The sequence below is a fragment of the Sceloporus undulatus genome, chromosome 5 (assembly GCF_019175285.1).
Source record: "Sceloporus undulatus isolate JIND9_A2432 ecotype Alabama chromosome 5, SceUnd_v1.1, whole genome shotgun sequence".
NCBI classification, from domain to species: Eukaryota; Metazoa; Chordata; class Lepidosauria; order Squamata; family Phrynosomatidae; genus Sceloporus; species Sceloporus undulatus.
Window position 1 is genome coordinate 89,560,111 of NC_056526.1, and position 15,466 is coordinate 89,575,576.

Consider the following 15,466-nt stretch of genomic DNA (forward strand, 5'->3'; position numbering starts at 1 on the left):
CTATGTTTACCCAGGGTGTGACGTTTACTATTTTGCCATTTCACAGGATTTGGACAAATGGAAAAGTTACCCATATGGAGAGTATGATTTTAAAATGGCCATTGGCCCTAATCTGTGCTATCACAAGGGAACACACTGAAGGACAGAATGTGATATTGGTACTTCCACCAACCACAAAAATAACCACACCAGTTCACATACTCTGTCCACTTATAATTCCTTGCACATAGTGGAGTGTTTTGTGGCCACCTACTGTATATGCATGCCCTTCTTCTAACCATAGAGTGTACCATGCGTGGAGAAACCAATCCACCTCTCCAAGCCATACTACCTCCAGGAGGAGGACAGAGATACTTCCTTGGATGCCACAGTTACAGAATGGTGGAATAGAAATCAAATAAATACATATACACAACACATAAACCGGTGCGGTCTTTTGTTACTTTATCCAGAAAATGCCCTACTGTACTGTTTTTATTCTGGAACAGCCCTTTCACAATCAGAAAAGGCCTCATTTAAGGGCATACAGGAAAAAAGAAAGTATCAGTGACCTACAGAAGTACAGTACTTCTCAAACTTTGTTCCTCCAACTCCTTTGGGCTTCCAGAAGTTCTAAGCAATATGGCCAATGGTCAGGAACTCTGGGAGGTGAAGTTCCAAAGATATAGAGAACCAGTCTGAGGAGCACTGGTTACACCATCAGAAAGCAAAGGTATCACTATCTCAGCCACCCCTGTGGACAATTTTGGAGTGTTTCAGATTTCAGGTAAGGATGCTCACCATGTACATCCTTTCTAAAAGGAGCATTACTACTCATAGGTAGCCATTCCCACTAAATAGAGTATTTCTCCCTTCCCCCCATTTTCTTTTCACTCTATATTATGTGGCAACTGAGCATGTGCCCAATTCACTGGGCCAGTGATAGGTGGGGATAAAGATCTCAGATTTCATTGTCATAAAACGCAAAACCTTTCGCATGCAGAACCTCCCTTTTACTTTTTAGTGGCGTCATTTTGGCTCGAGTTCTGGAAACACTCACCAGTGGGTTTTGGATTTTTTTTCTTTTTGATTGTGTTAGAACTTATTTTAAAAAATCTTTTAAAGAATTTGAAAGCATTTTCTTCAAGGTAACCTGTGCCAATTTTATGAGTGTTCTCCAGATGCGGAAACGTCCTGAGCATGCCCAAGCCTTTGGCCATTTTCGTGACATGAGGAACATACACTTGGAAAAATGCACTGCAGTTTCTCTGGTCTCATCACACACAATGCTTCTGTCAACTGGAAACAGGCCACATTTAAACTTGGCCTCAGGAATGACTTCACACAACATTTAATTCTAATGTGACTCTGGAGAGGGACAGCAAAGAAGCCAGTTATGAAGAGCAAGCCAAGCAGTAACTGCTGCCAAAGTGAAGTTCAAGGATACACCAGAAGAACGTCTGGAGCATTATGACTGGTTAGCTGCCCAGCTTGGCTTAAAGAGGAAGAATAATTTATCAGATAGCGATTACTTGTGCCAATTACACGCACCTTCTTTTAATAGAAACCTGCTTGGAATTATGTAGAAGACATCACCTTCCCTTTGAACTTGTGCAGGGAAGGAATTCAGAGAACTGCTGGGTGGAGAAAGAGCCAGGTGGCAATAATATAACACTGACAGCAGCTATATTTGACTGTTGTGATAGCAGAGAATTGGAGGTAGGATGGGCTGGAAGGTCAGCTCAAAAGCACAACCACCTCATTCTGCACAAATATTGGGGAGAGCGTTCCATTTGCTGCATGTGTTTCTGTTGTACAACAATGATAAGCTTCTAATTTGCAAATAGATGTAATGGGGGGAGAGGGTTTCCAAGAGTAAAAGATATTGTTACCACTGCTCTAGATCATACTTTTGTGCTCTTTTTAAAGCATTACTGAACACAACTGTTTCTTGCTTTTAAAACTCCCAGAATAGAATTTGTCTAGATTATTAGATTCCTATGTGAAGCCATCTATCCACACAAGATCCAAGTCAGAACAATCTAATCTGGCAGCAGCTAGAATCTTCTAGCCTTTTCCTAACAGTTCTTTGACAGGCGTTTCTGTGGGTCAAACATGGCTTCTTCCGCAGGCAAGCCCCATGCTCTAGCAAAGGACTACAGCTATTCACTACTGAGAATAAAGTTTTGCATGCAGAATTTAACAAGTTCAATCATAGGAATCTCCAGCTGTAAAGAGAAGATAATGGAGAGATCTCTTCCCGAGAACCTAAAAGACCTCTGCCATTCAAGACTACATGAGGTTAGAGTCAATAACCTGCTCCCATCTCAATCTCCTATACTATGCCCACCCATCCTTCTGCCATGACTTAGAAATGAATTGATGCTTATTACTATCTCTTGGTTTCACATTAACTGGAATTGTGGACCATGATTTGGATTATATCCAAGAATCTAGTAGTCAGTGGAGACAACTCTGGAGACGAGGATTTGTTTCTCAGCTTGGCCATGAAACCCACTTTGAGAAAATCACATGCTCTAAGCCTGAGGAAAGCAATGACAAACGTCCTCTGAACAAATCTTGCCAAGAAAACCCTGACAGGTTTGCTTTAGTCACCAGAAGTCGGAAGCAACTTGAAGCCACACAACAGTAGTCAATGAGGTACTGTTGGATAATGAGGCATGTTTCAAGTACAGTAATTTTTTTATTTTGTTTTTTTGTAATTGTGCTATTGTAATCCTATGGCATTTTCATTCACATGTTTTATCAGTCTATTTGGAATTACGCCCAAAGTATTAATCATCACCGGACTTATAGTGGTTATTATAGGAACAGTGGTAGCACAGTGGTTAAATACCAGTACTGCAGCCAAAATATTGGGAGTTCCATCCTGCAGGGTTCCAGGTTGACACAGCCTTCCAACCTTTTGCAGGTTGGTAAAATGAGTGTGCAGCTTGTTGGGAGCAATGGGCTCACAGATTGTAAACCGCTTAGAGAGTGCTCAGCATTATAAAGGAGTATAGAAATAGAAGTGCTACTGCTATTATTACAACTACAGCTGTACTACCTAGTAACAGTAGTACTTATTTTGCAGAGCTATCAAACTCAATACTTGTCATAGTAAACTTGCTGTCAGACAGAAACAATTGTTCTGCTGGGTACTAGCAAGTTAATTTAGACAAAGAAGTTTCTAAGCTTGCATGTATTCCAAGCATGTTCAGCTACAAAAGCAGCACTCCACATATCACTGCCAGGAAGATTTCCTGAATTGTAAGTGTAGACATATATTGTAGAGTCACTTTCATGGGAACTGTCAAAATCCAATCTATGAGATAACAGTGCACCATACATGCTTTGCTCACTTAATTGCAAATCTAGCGTCCAAACATAGAGGATCAACGCATAGTGCAAAATGCATAGATAAGGACAAGAATTTATTTCAAAACTTTCCAGTAGTTTCCACTATATTCTGCACCAAGATGGTTTTTCATCAGTGTTCAAATTTCCCATTTCACCCTCAAGTCAGCGAAGGTCAGACATTTTTCCTGAAACAAGGGGTGACATGTCTAAATTGCATTTCAAAGTGGTTTGTTGACACAGCAGTCTGTCTTTTTCACTTGAGTGGCCAACTTTCATGGGTCTAGGGGTCAATTTTCTAACACAGGACCCATATGTGGGCTGGGCCAGCCCTGAAAATCAGCAAAAATAATGAAAAATACTGTACCTCACCATCTGCACTATACTCACCTCTGCATTCTAAATTGTAACATTGGCACTCCTTCCATATTCCCCCAAGTGGGGAATGCAGCCACTATTGAACAGCCCACTCTATCATTTTCAAGGGAATGTGAATAAATTACCTTTAAAAACATTTATGATAAAGATGATAACAAAGCCCTGCTCATACAGTGGGACACAGAGAGACCAAAAAAAACCCAATTCTAAATTACAACACTTTATTGCAGCATTGGCAAAGATCAGAGTTCTGAAGCTGGTGAAGATCGGGCGGCATTTCTGACGGACTGTGTGTATATGTATGCAAGTGTGAAATGTTACAAGTTGTACACATCTTGTTAAAAATTCTACATGCAGAACTCAACAGTGGTAAAAAGAATTTTAAAATAGGAAAAAAAAATTAGTAGCATACAGATGTGCTTTTTAACTGAATGTACTACACCTAGGTGAAAGCAAAACAAAACAAAAAATTATCCCCCACAACTATACTAACAAACAAGATTGTCAGAAACTGACCAAGAAACCTTATTTCCATTTAGAAAAATAAAAATTCTACTCATTGCCAACTAATTTTTTTCCTCTTTTTTTTTTTAAATATGTAGACACAGAAGCTTATCAACCCATGAAAGTCAACAGAACATTCAGCTCCACTTCTTGGCATCTGTCTGTCATGCTGACTGGCACATTTTGGTTTTCAATGATGCTTTTAACGAGCGCCTCTAGATCCCCATTCTTAGGCTGGTGTCAGGCTGTTCTAAGCAACTTTGGGTCAACGCTCTCTACCTTCCCATCTGCTCTGACCATCAATAGATCATTCTAGCTCCTTGGATCTGGTTCTGCTTCACCAGCTCCCAGCTCCCCACACCTTGGAAAGCAGGAGTTTCCCCTTAGAACAAAAGCCTTTTTTTCTTGATATTATGGAATATCTTTTATTTTGGTATTTCATTTGCTATGTTGCTCATTCTCTGTGTTGGAGTTTGCTATACGATAGTTACCTCTTGTTCTATCCACTGCTCTAATGCAGACCTGCAGTCCCCCAAATGAATACTCTCCTGACATGCCATGCTCAATTCAGAGAAAATGCCACTCATATTAGGTTTGATTTCTCCCATACTTAGCCATCAAAACCATTTCTGTTCCAGCTTAATCCATCTTACTTAAGTTGCTCTTTGTTGTAACTGAACTGCTCACTGGTAAAGTTAACCATCTCATTTATTTACTTCCATTCTCATGAGAAGATTAACCCTCACATGGTTCCATAACAAGATGCATTTTGTTTGTTTGGTAGGCCATGACTGGAAGCTTCCGCTGTTTCTGTTTTTAGTGGAGACTGGTGTATCTGCTCTATGGCCCCAGCCTGTCCCAGGTTTTCGATTCTGAACTCTCTAGACTGACATGCTCAGATGTGTCCGCTGCTCTCTTTTAATTGCTGGAGGACTCCACTAATCCACAACATTGGAGATACAGGACCTAATGAAATGACGCTTGCTGCTGGATCAACGTCTCCTAGCAAAAAATAGAAAGGAGAAACGTATTAACAACTTATTTTATTATAGGTATTTGTTAATGGTTTTGTCACTAACTAGAGTTCTCAAAGAAATATAAAATAAAATAGATTTTTAAAAAGTCTTACAAATAGGTTTAAAACAATTTTACAAGTCAAGATTTTAAAAAACAGTTTTAAAAACCAAAAGCCATATAAAATAATACTCCTTTGGTCATCTTATAGAAACCATAAAGTGATGCTGATTTCCCTAGGGAAGAAGTTCTTTATATAACTGAAGTGCTGCTACAGAAATAGCCCTATCCTGTTGTACAAAGCAACCTAGCCTAAAGAGTAGTGGGGCATGCAGAGGAGTCTCTGCCAAGGATCTCACATTATGAACACATGTTTTTATGTGTCTGACTCAAGCTGTTTAGGTCTTTGTTGGGTGAAACCAGTAAAGAAACAAACTGGAAACCAATTCAGTTCATTCAGGATTCTAAAGAGTATGTCAGATGACAGCTGTATTTTGCACTAGCTGAATCTTCCAAACACTTTTCAAAGACAGATCCACCTAGAGTTTCAAAGACAGATCTACAGAGTACAGTATTATAATATTCCAACTGAGACACAATCAAGGCATGCATCACTGTGACTAAAACCATCTTCCTCAAGAAGGACTGTAGCTCACATACTAGTTGAAGCTGGGTAAAGTCTTGTCAACAGCAGCCACCTTGCCTTCCCAAAGCAATGCTGAGTCTAAGAAACCTCAAGATGCAAATGTGCCCTTTTGAAGGAACTGCAATCCCATTTAAAACAGACTGTAATTTCAATCCCAGTTTGGCCTGAAACCTCAGAACTCTGAATGAACTCCCACAGAAGCTTCAGGTAGCTATTGTAAAGTATAGTGAACAATTCTGAGTCCTGAGGACTAACAGCTGTAAGGGTGAGCAATAGTTTCCTACCACATGTCTGTATCATTCTTCAACAATGAAGAATCAAGCTATGCAGTTGTATTAAATACAACCAAATGAGTCTGTCAATTTTTACGAACTAGGGATTTTAAAGATGGCTACTCATTTCATTTCCTACAGGTCTGCACGAATACAGAAGTACAGAATATGGTACAGTGGACCCGTGGTATCTGCTGGGGTTTGGTTCCAGCCCCCCACCCCCCATGGATACCAAAATCAGGGGATGCTCAAGTCCCATTAAATACAATGGCATAGTAAAATGATGTCCCTTATATAAAACAGCAAAATCTACAGTCAGCCCTTCTTATACATGGATTTTTTATACACGGATTCAAGCATACATGGTTTGAAAATGTTCCAAAAAAGTATAAATTTACCTTGATGTTCCATTTTTTATTAGGGACACCATTTTACTATGTCATTATATTTAATGGGACTTGAGCATACACGGATTTTGTTATAAATGGGGGATCTTGGAACCAAACCCCAGCGTATAACAAGGATCCACTGTATTTGCTATTTTGAATTTATACTTTTGTTGAATATTTGCAAGCTGTGGATGCTTGAATCTGTGGATAAATTATCTGTGGATATGGAGGGCCAACTGTATCTGGTGTAAAATATGGTTTACTCTGAATCTTTGCTTTATTTTTAAAACAAGTTTCTAGTCCTGCTGGTAAGACAGCTGTGCTTGAAAAAATCTGAGATCGTACCTGGTGAAAGCCCAAGTAAGATTCCAGGTTTTCTAAATGAGGCTTCACTATCCTGTTTCTTTGTATTAACACCATTTATAACACACAGCACTCATAGCCCAGATTGTAGTAATTTCTTTTAGTGAAAAACCAGGAATTTAATGTGGTTTACAGGCATATGCAGTCTGATTTCCTTGTACTCCCCCCTCCCCCAATATTCCACATTTCTGGTGGTGGAATATTTACATGCCAATGTGTAGAACTGGAATGGTCTTCCTTCAATAAACATGTGCAACATGCACATTCCCTTTCTCTTTAAAACAAAACTATATATCATTATATCAACTGTAATCCTTACCTAGTCAATTTAGTCTTTAGATACTGTTTTTTCCAGCAAATAAATCTTACTTAGAAAGTATTATTTGAGCCAAGCTATGTGATCTGGGAGCTCAAATTTGGACATTCGTGATGTTCCCCAAATGAGGGAATTGATGCATACTTTTAAAAAGGTTAATTGTCAGTGAAATCCTTTTTTAAAGTGCTTAAGCTTATATGATCTACTGACATCTCTGTAAATTCCAAACATACTGCTTAGTTATGGCCTAGATAACCTCTCTTTTTCTATACTTGAACCTTTTGCTCCAAAACTCACTTTTCTTTCTGTTTTCCGTGACTAATTTCAGCTTCGGCGCTGTCTGTTCCCTCTCTCACGCCTGCTCATATTAGAAAAATAGGAACAACAATGAATTTCAGAAGCAAGCGCTCCTGTCTCCTTATGAACTGCATTCTTCTGTGCATACTTATCCCCTTTCATGTTTTTTCTGTTGCCAAGTAATGCTGTTTGTCCTCCACTTTCCATTCCCTTTAACTTTATATTATTGCTGATGTTACCCCCTTATGTAATGACCACAATTAGGCAATGGATTCACCAGCATGTTTTTGTAGGGGGGAAAAAATCCCAGTTGCATATTCTTGTAACTATAAGAATGGACTCATTTCTCAGACTAGTAAAAGGGAAGAGCCCACAAATACCCTGAGACAGGACTCCCATCATAGCAACTTCTTTTCTCTGAAAGAAGATATTGTTGGGCAAGAGAAAGCAAAAATGAGAAGAAAAGAAAGTGAAAGGAGCATGTGATTGAAGATTAAAGGTCAAGTATGTAAGCTACAAAACCCCTGGTTCATATTCCATCAGTTGGGTTCAGAAAATCTGTTTAATTTTTTTCTGTCTTGCCCCAACTGCAAGACAGGTATGCTAAAAGAGAGGAAGAAATACTAAAAAAATATGGTGCAAAACAGAGCCTGGAAAAAATAGTGCTTTACTACAACACCTAAAATCTCCCAGTCAACAGAGTGAGAAGCTATGAGATGGTCCCCTAATTGTGCCCTTTAAGAGATTTTGGACTTCAGCTCCCAGAAGCCTCAGCCGTGTTGGCCAATAGTCTGGGATTCGGGGGGGGGGGGGGGGGGGCTGAAGTCCAAAATCCCTTAAAGAGCACAGTTTGGGTACCACTGGTTGTTGTTGTTGTTCAATATGGAACATGGCCTCCTTAGATTATCTGCCATATGGAACATGGCCTCCTTAGATTATCTGCCAGGGTTAAACTAATGCCCAAAGCTGACTCCGGATCGCCACAGATGCCCCCAGTAACTGAATTGAATAAAGTGTTCCAACATCCCATAATAATGCAATTTTGGCTTCCCAGAGGGCACATTTTAGTAAGCCAAACTATTTGCTTTTCCCAATGCCACCAACTCTTTAACCTTATTAAGAAACTGTCCATAGGTTAACACCAATTCTATGCCCCCCACCCCTTTCAGTGGCTCTTCTTTCCATAAACATTTCAGTATTTGAGGACTTGGTACTCTGTTTACGTTACAAGGAACTGCGGTGTAGTGCAAAAGTTCAGAAGTGAGTGTTAGGTAAAAACTATGATAGGAGAGAGGGAAGCAGCAGTGGTGGTGATAGTTTGTGAAATATTGTAATGTGGATCCAGTCGGGTCTGTAGCTGGGAAAGTGTGTTAGAAGTCAAATTGAATTCAGTGAGATGCAAGGAAATGAATATAATATTTTCAATTTGATGTGCCTTCTGTATGCACTCACTCTTATCATGCAATGCTATTATGCTGATGTAGTGCATGGGAATGGCTTTCTGCACTAGAGAGGCAAAAGAGACTCCCCGCTTCCCTGAAGTAGCAAGAATCTGGAGAACTAGGGAAGGGCTATGATGGTGCTTTTATGTCAAGATAGTCATTCCTCCAAAGGCTGCCAAGCTGCTATTCCTGAAGTGTCTGTTGCAACTAATTTTGAATAAAGAAGTTCACAAGAAATCTCCATTTTGGGAGGTATCTCAAGTCATTTTTAACTCTTAAAAACATGCAACAGACGTTTTTGTTCTACAATCCTCATCATGTGCACCTTTCACAAAAAAAGTCTCACTAAATTATCTTTTCAAGGCCATGCTAGTAATGCTACAGCTTTTTAAATAGGGATAATTTTCTCTCGTCTTCAGCTCACTTAAAACTGAGGGGTCCCCCACCCCCGGCCACCCATGTATCAAATTATTAATGTTTTAAAAGACTGAAAACCATGTAACTACTATACTTTTTCTACAATATTTACCTTCCACCAGTTTTAAAGATTAGATCAGCATTAGGTGCTCCCTTTGGATGCTGATAACGAGGCCGCCGTTCTCGATTGGTATTTGCTGGAGCTGGCCGCTGAGCCAAGGACTGCATCATCTCTGCATATTAACATTTTGAAATTTTTTGAGACTTAGAAGAAGAAATGGGTATAGCTACACTACAAGGTCTAAGGAATTTCAAAGGTCAAAGAACTATACTGGTCATATTGTTCAATTATGTCATTTCTCAGGCTGCATCTGCACTGCAGCCATAATCCAGTTTAACACCACTAACTGCCATGGCTCAGTGCTATGGAATTCTGAGAACTGTAGTTTTGTGAGACATTTAGCCTTCTTTGTTAGAGAGCTCTGGTGCCACAACAAACTACAAATCCTATAATTACATAGCACTAAGCCAAGGCACTTAAAGTGGTGTCACTGGATTATTTCTGCAGTGCGCATGTAGCCTCAGGTAAGAATACAGGGGAATGTTTACTGTAACAATGAGATCTCCCTGGCAAACGATCTGCAACAAACCAACAAATAAGAATATCATAGCACTTATTTGGGGAAAGGACCAGCTTATTTACTGTTTTCAGAATGGTTTAGATTATCACACATCCATGTCAAATTAAAACCTTAAAGAGAAAAAAGCTTTACTTTTGAAAAGCAAAAAGACAGTATCTTTTAATTGTGTTAATGTTGCTCTTCGTGAATAATCCAGTTAATTACTATTCCTATGTAGTGATTAAGACTACCAAGAATTTCAGAGCAGTGACCCATGTGTCTATAAACTACGGACATAAGCAGACACAAAATGGCGGTGAAAAGCCAATGCAAAGGTGCTACAGTGTGGGAGTATAAATCTCAGAAGTTTTTCTATCAATATGGAAGGTGTTTGAAAAGACTGTCATACCCTGATAGTCCTCTTGTTCTTGCCGTTCATTGATATCCAGTGTCAATTTTTTCATTCTCATCCTCTCCTCTTGCTCAGCTTGTTGCTGATTCCAATGATTTGCAGCCAGTTGGGAGGACATCGGCACATTAAGGATCTTAAACTAAAAGGACACAAGACATCTCTAAGAACTGAATAAATGAACAAATGCATTTTACCTAATTCTCCTTTAATTTGCTTTGAAAAACACTAACTTATTAGGGAAGGGATTTCCCATGTGGTTAGCAGGCAAGAAAATTAAAAACTGGCTGGGAAGGGATGGAGTTCTAACTAATATAACTTAAAAAAAATTAAGTCCTGCGTTGTAGGTTGGCACATGGGCTTTAAAACATTGCTGGTGGAGTGCTCCTCCATGCCATTCTAATAATGAAGCTATTTCAAGAAGAAATGTCTAAGTGAAGGTGAATGAAACAGCTCAGTGCAAGATCAAATTCTTTAGAAGACAGATATTCAGTATACGGTGCAATACCTACAATACGTAAAATTGCCACACATATACCTCAGCTAATGAAGTAGGTATGTTCCTGGGCACTACTTCTTTAACAGAAAATTTGGTACCAGAGGGAGAACTAACATGGAAAGAATACAGAGATTCCTATATCACAAAAAGTTAAATAATAATAATTATACAGTAATTCAACATACTTCAGCAAACTAGTAAGTTTATTCAAAAGTAACAATATATGAAATAAGATAAGCCTTCCATAAGTAAACACAAACTTCTTAGATTTAGCACCAATGGTGCTAAATCTTAAAGACTTCTTCCAAAATGCACCCGAGAATGCCCTTTCCCCCCCCCCCCCATCAGCCTTCTCTTTTCTTATGAGTTCCAATTTAGACAAATTTCTACATTTATGCTTTCAGCATGCTGGAGGCAGCTGGTGAGGGGAGTTTATGTTCTTCCTCCTTTTATCTCTGTTTTGATGTTCACACATGCTCAGTATTCCAGAGGCAGCTGTCATTTACCTTGCCTACTGGATTAATCCTGCTCTTTCGCAGCTCAAATTTTGTTTTTCCTACTGCTAACTGCAGACATGTTTCTACAGCCCGAGGTTGAAAATTTATGTTTCTCCAGCCCACCTTCATTAGTCTCCCAATGCCAATGATGCTTAAAAAACCCTTCCAACTACACAGAAGATGAGGATGAAAGTGGTGGAGCTATAAAAAGACTTTGTAAAAAAAATGTTTTGCTATAAGAGGCTTTTTAAATCTGAGGTATGCCTGCATTAATCTTGCTAAAACAAAACTACTTAAGAGGGCACATAGCGCATACCCAGATTCCAAGACCATTTTTAGGAAGTAAATTTCAGATTTCGACGAATCTGAACTTTCTTTGACAGAATGTAAATGTTGCGTAGAAAAAAAATGTACCAATTGCTACAGTATTTTGCTATTTTTAAGACACTTTCAGGATTTATATAAAGCTTCAGAATGTTCAAAGCACTTCACATATATTCTCTTGTAATCCCTACAGCTACCATGTAAAACAAAAAAGTGTAATTTTACTTGTATTTCACACACAGAAGTGAGATAGCAAATCACCAAAAGAAATCCTAAACAGACATTTTGAGACAGTTTTGGTCTTAGCTACCACACTATATCAGCAGACAGGCTAGTCTAACGCATAGCTCAATAGGACAAGTGATACTCTTAAACTGGCAATTTTAATAAAATTTTCTAACAGATAACCAAATAAACAAGAGGTTTATCATTCATTCTACCATGAACAATCTGGCACAATCCTTGTGATATTTCCTCTCACTCTCAAATAAGGCTATCATGACTATGGACTGCCTTAAAAATAATTTTGATCCCTAGGACTTTTTATTCAAAGAGATCTTTGCAATGGTTGCACATTTGATACCCATTTCTCTAAGAGAATGATAGCTGGGAAATACACAGGACAAAGAAAATTAAGACGGGGTAACAGTTAAGAAAGAAACAATAATTCAGATGCTGGTAATCCTCACCTGTTGCTTGTTGCCTTTTCTGGTTAACATGACAAAAGGCATTGTGTCTCCAGACTCAGATTCTCCTTCCCCACCACCCAATGGTGGACCTTTCTTGAGCTGGCTCTTGAGATGCAAAGGGATTGCAACATCTAGCTGATGCACTTTCACAGATTCTCCACTCCTCTGCTGATAACAGTATATGGGTATAAACATAAGAATCAAGGGAGCAAACTACCAGAGTAGCATTACTAAATGCTTTACTTTCAAAAACAAGTTATGTGTAGCCTATGTAACTTCACGGCTTACATTATCTGAATATGCAGCTATGATTGTATCTATATACTTAGAACTGTGAGTGTTGCCAAATCATGTTTGCAAATAAATGTACCAATCAGGTACACTTACCAAGAAGCTGGGATTGGTTCTGTGTCAAGAGTGCAATCCATAGTACACTTGATCTTGCTGTTGTGAACCTTGTGAAGTATGCATCACTTTTGCATCTGAACTGTTCTTTTTGAAAAGACTCATCACACATCTTACATGAGTACAGGGATTACTTGCAGTATTTTTCCTCTAACTGGAGATTTATGGATGCATGTCTTTGTCCAAGGAAATGAACCATTTTCATTTCTAAAAAATCTCAGGTAATCAAGCCAGGATTTATTTGCAACTACTACTTATTGGTTTGACACAGTGAGTAATACAATTAGGACTGTAACACTGTATTAAAATCACAGTACTGGAAAGTGTATCACAAAGGGAGCTCTACACTTCTGTGTTTCTGATTAAGAAAAGGATAATTAGAAGTATTATGCTAATATTACATAATAAAAATTTCATAGCAAGCAGGATGTAATTTGGAACAGCCAGATTTTGATCTAGGAAAAAGATGAGTATCTAGTACCTACTTAGTAGAAGCATCTCATGCTGCAGACCAACTGAACAGATACAAGAAGGATGAAGTCTGGCCTCGGCAACACACACAGTACCTTCCAATCATTCAGGCTAGTGCAACAGCTGCAATTCTTCTTGGACAGAGACAGCCTGGCCATTTATTCTCACCACAGTAATTCTATACTGCTTAGAGAACTGGCTTACACATATAACTGTGTTTAAGGACTTCTCAAAAACATCAGTCAGTGCAGATCACAGCAGACATGTTAATACCTGAAGCCAGTACTAGTGAACCAACTGTACCAGTTCTGAAATAGCTTGACGGTCTGCTAGATCATTTCCAAGTTAAGTTCAAAATACTTGTGTTACAAGCTCTATATGATTTGAGAGGATGGTGTCTGAGATCCAAATGTGTATTAAAGTCTGTGGATAAAGCTTGTTCCAAAAGGGCTCCTCCTAAGTGTGTGGCAGTTGCTGTGAATGCTACTGCTTATGTGGCATGGCATTTGTGGAATGCTATCCTAGTGACTATTCATATCCACTGGGCACCAAAGATCTTTTTAATTTCCCCAGTTCTTTTAAAATACCAGTAAGTTTGTATCTTTTCTTGTCACTACTATACTGCTATTGCTGTTTCATTCTTATTACTGCTGATTATATTTTACTTAAGTATATTGTGCAAATAATAAAACAGAAACCTCTCTTCTTAGGTTCTTAGGCTGATGCTTAGAAAACTGAGTGCTTGGAAAACTGGACAGTCAAGTTGAATTTTTAAAAAGTAAAATCTAAGGCAGTTAAATGCTATGGGAACGTATATTCAAGCTCAGTATGTTATTTAAACAGAACACCAAGTTCTCAAGGCAACACATGTGAACAACACAAGTTACTACAAACAAACCATTACCTGTAAATTTTCCAGCATCATTTTGTCCAGTGCCTGAATAAAATCTTCATCTTCAGCACAAGGAACACGTTTAAGTCCACCTCCTTTAATCATTACTTCCTGATAAACAGAATAAAATGTTTTCAAATGACAAAAATGTAAAAAGTCAGTATCTTAATACTTTGACATTTATATGTAATACTTTACCCATGTGCCCAACAGCATGTAGTTCATAACACAGATGTTTTTACAGCAGTATCTTATTGGTGTGCAACTGCTATAAACTATTTGTTCATACCACTACATGTTGCTGGCTACATTATATGTAAGCCGTCCACCTCTGAAGGAAGAGTTGGATATCTAACAAAATAAAGCTTCCCTGAGATGAATGCACAGAACAGAATAATCCCTAAAAACAAATGAGTTGACCACATCTGATGCAATTATTCAGACAATAGAATCATAATGTATATATAACAAGAGCAATGGTACATTTTAAAAATGAAACATTTGTCAGTTGAAATAATCAGGGAAGGTCAAAACCAACTATGTCTTTTCTCAACAACAGCAGGAATTTTATTTGTGTTGCAGAAGGAACTTTAGTTATGCGATTCTGATGGGATAATAAGGCTACGTGGTTAATATGGTTTTCATTAGGCAATAAAAGTTGGACTTAACAGCTATAGTTACTATTAATAAGAATAAATAATGCAGAACTTTTCTTCAATGAAATAGTTAACCAGAAGGAAAATCCAGCCAGGTGTTATACTGGTGGTCATGTGACTGTGCCATTTATTTTGACACAGGGCACCCTGTTGTTTTCCAATGCATTTCTTGTTTTTACCCAGGTTATTTCATTACAGAATTAATCTAGGAAGAACCTTTGTTGCAGGTCACCCCAATCCCAATTTCTAGGAATGGATTTTTCATCCATACTGCTGCTGAAGGGTTGTTTGGTCAAGTGTGATGACTGCATAACTCCCAACTGGCAGAGATAGGATTCTTCCTTTCATAACATTCTGTGCTTAAGTTTACAGGGCATACACATGTAATGGATTTGTTTGCAGTGGGGGCAGGGGAAGGACTGTATTTCAACATGTCTGCACAATGCCTTGCTGCATTGCCTCATTTTTCCTACAGTTTTCCTAGATGTAGCCCAAATTATTAACCATGCTAGCCTGGCATCTTGCTGAATAACACTGCATTTCCTAGTTTTAGCTTGAATTCTTTGCCATGCAATTTTTCTCATGGGGAGCTGCCATTTGTGGGCTATGCTTTAGTGCCTCTTTTTTTAG

General features: G+C 38.6%; 1 protein-coding gene across 10 annotated transcripts in view; it reads right to left on the minus strand.

The window, feature by feature from the left end:
• Positions 1 to 3,918: 3,918 nt before the first annotated feature.
• UPF2 (UPF2 regulator of nonsense mediated mRNA decay) overlaps positions 3,919 to 15,466 on the minus strand; it is a 53,545-nt gene continuing 41,997 nt past the window's right edge. For 7 of the 10 annotated variants that reach the window (XM_042467588.1, XM_042467583.1, XM_042467580.1 and 4 more), the window contains 6 exons: positions 14,193 to 14,291; positions 12,413 to 12,580; positions 10,404 to 10,545; positions 9,487 to 9,607; positions 7,516 to 7,576; positions 3,919 to 5,220 (listed from right to left, as the gene is read on the minus strand). In XM_042467588.1, the coding sequence (XP_042323522.1) occupies positions 7,543 to 7,576; positions 9,487 to 9,607; positions 10,404 to 10,545; positions 12,413 to 12,580; positions 14,193 to 14,291 (564 nt within the window). In that variant the 3' untranslated portion in view covers positions 3,919 to 5,220; positions 7,516 to 7,542. The remainder of the gene's footprint in view (positions 5,221 to 7,515; positions 7,577 to 9,486; positions 9,608 to 10,403; positions 10,546 to 12,412; positions 12,581 to 14,192; positions 14,292 to 15,466) is intronic. The other 3 variants (XM_042467589.1, XM_042467582.1, XM_042467584.1) reach the window with 2 other exon arrangements.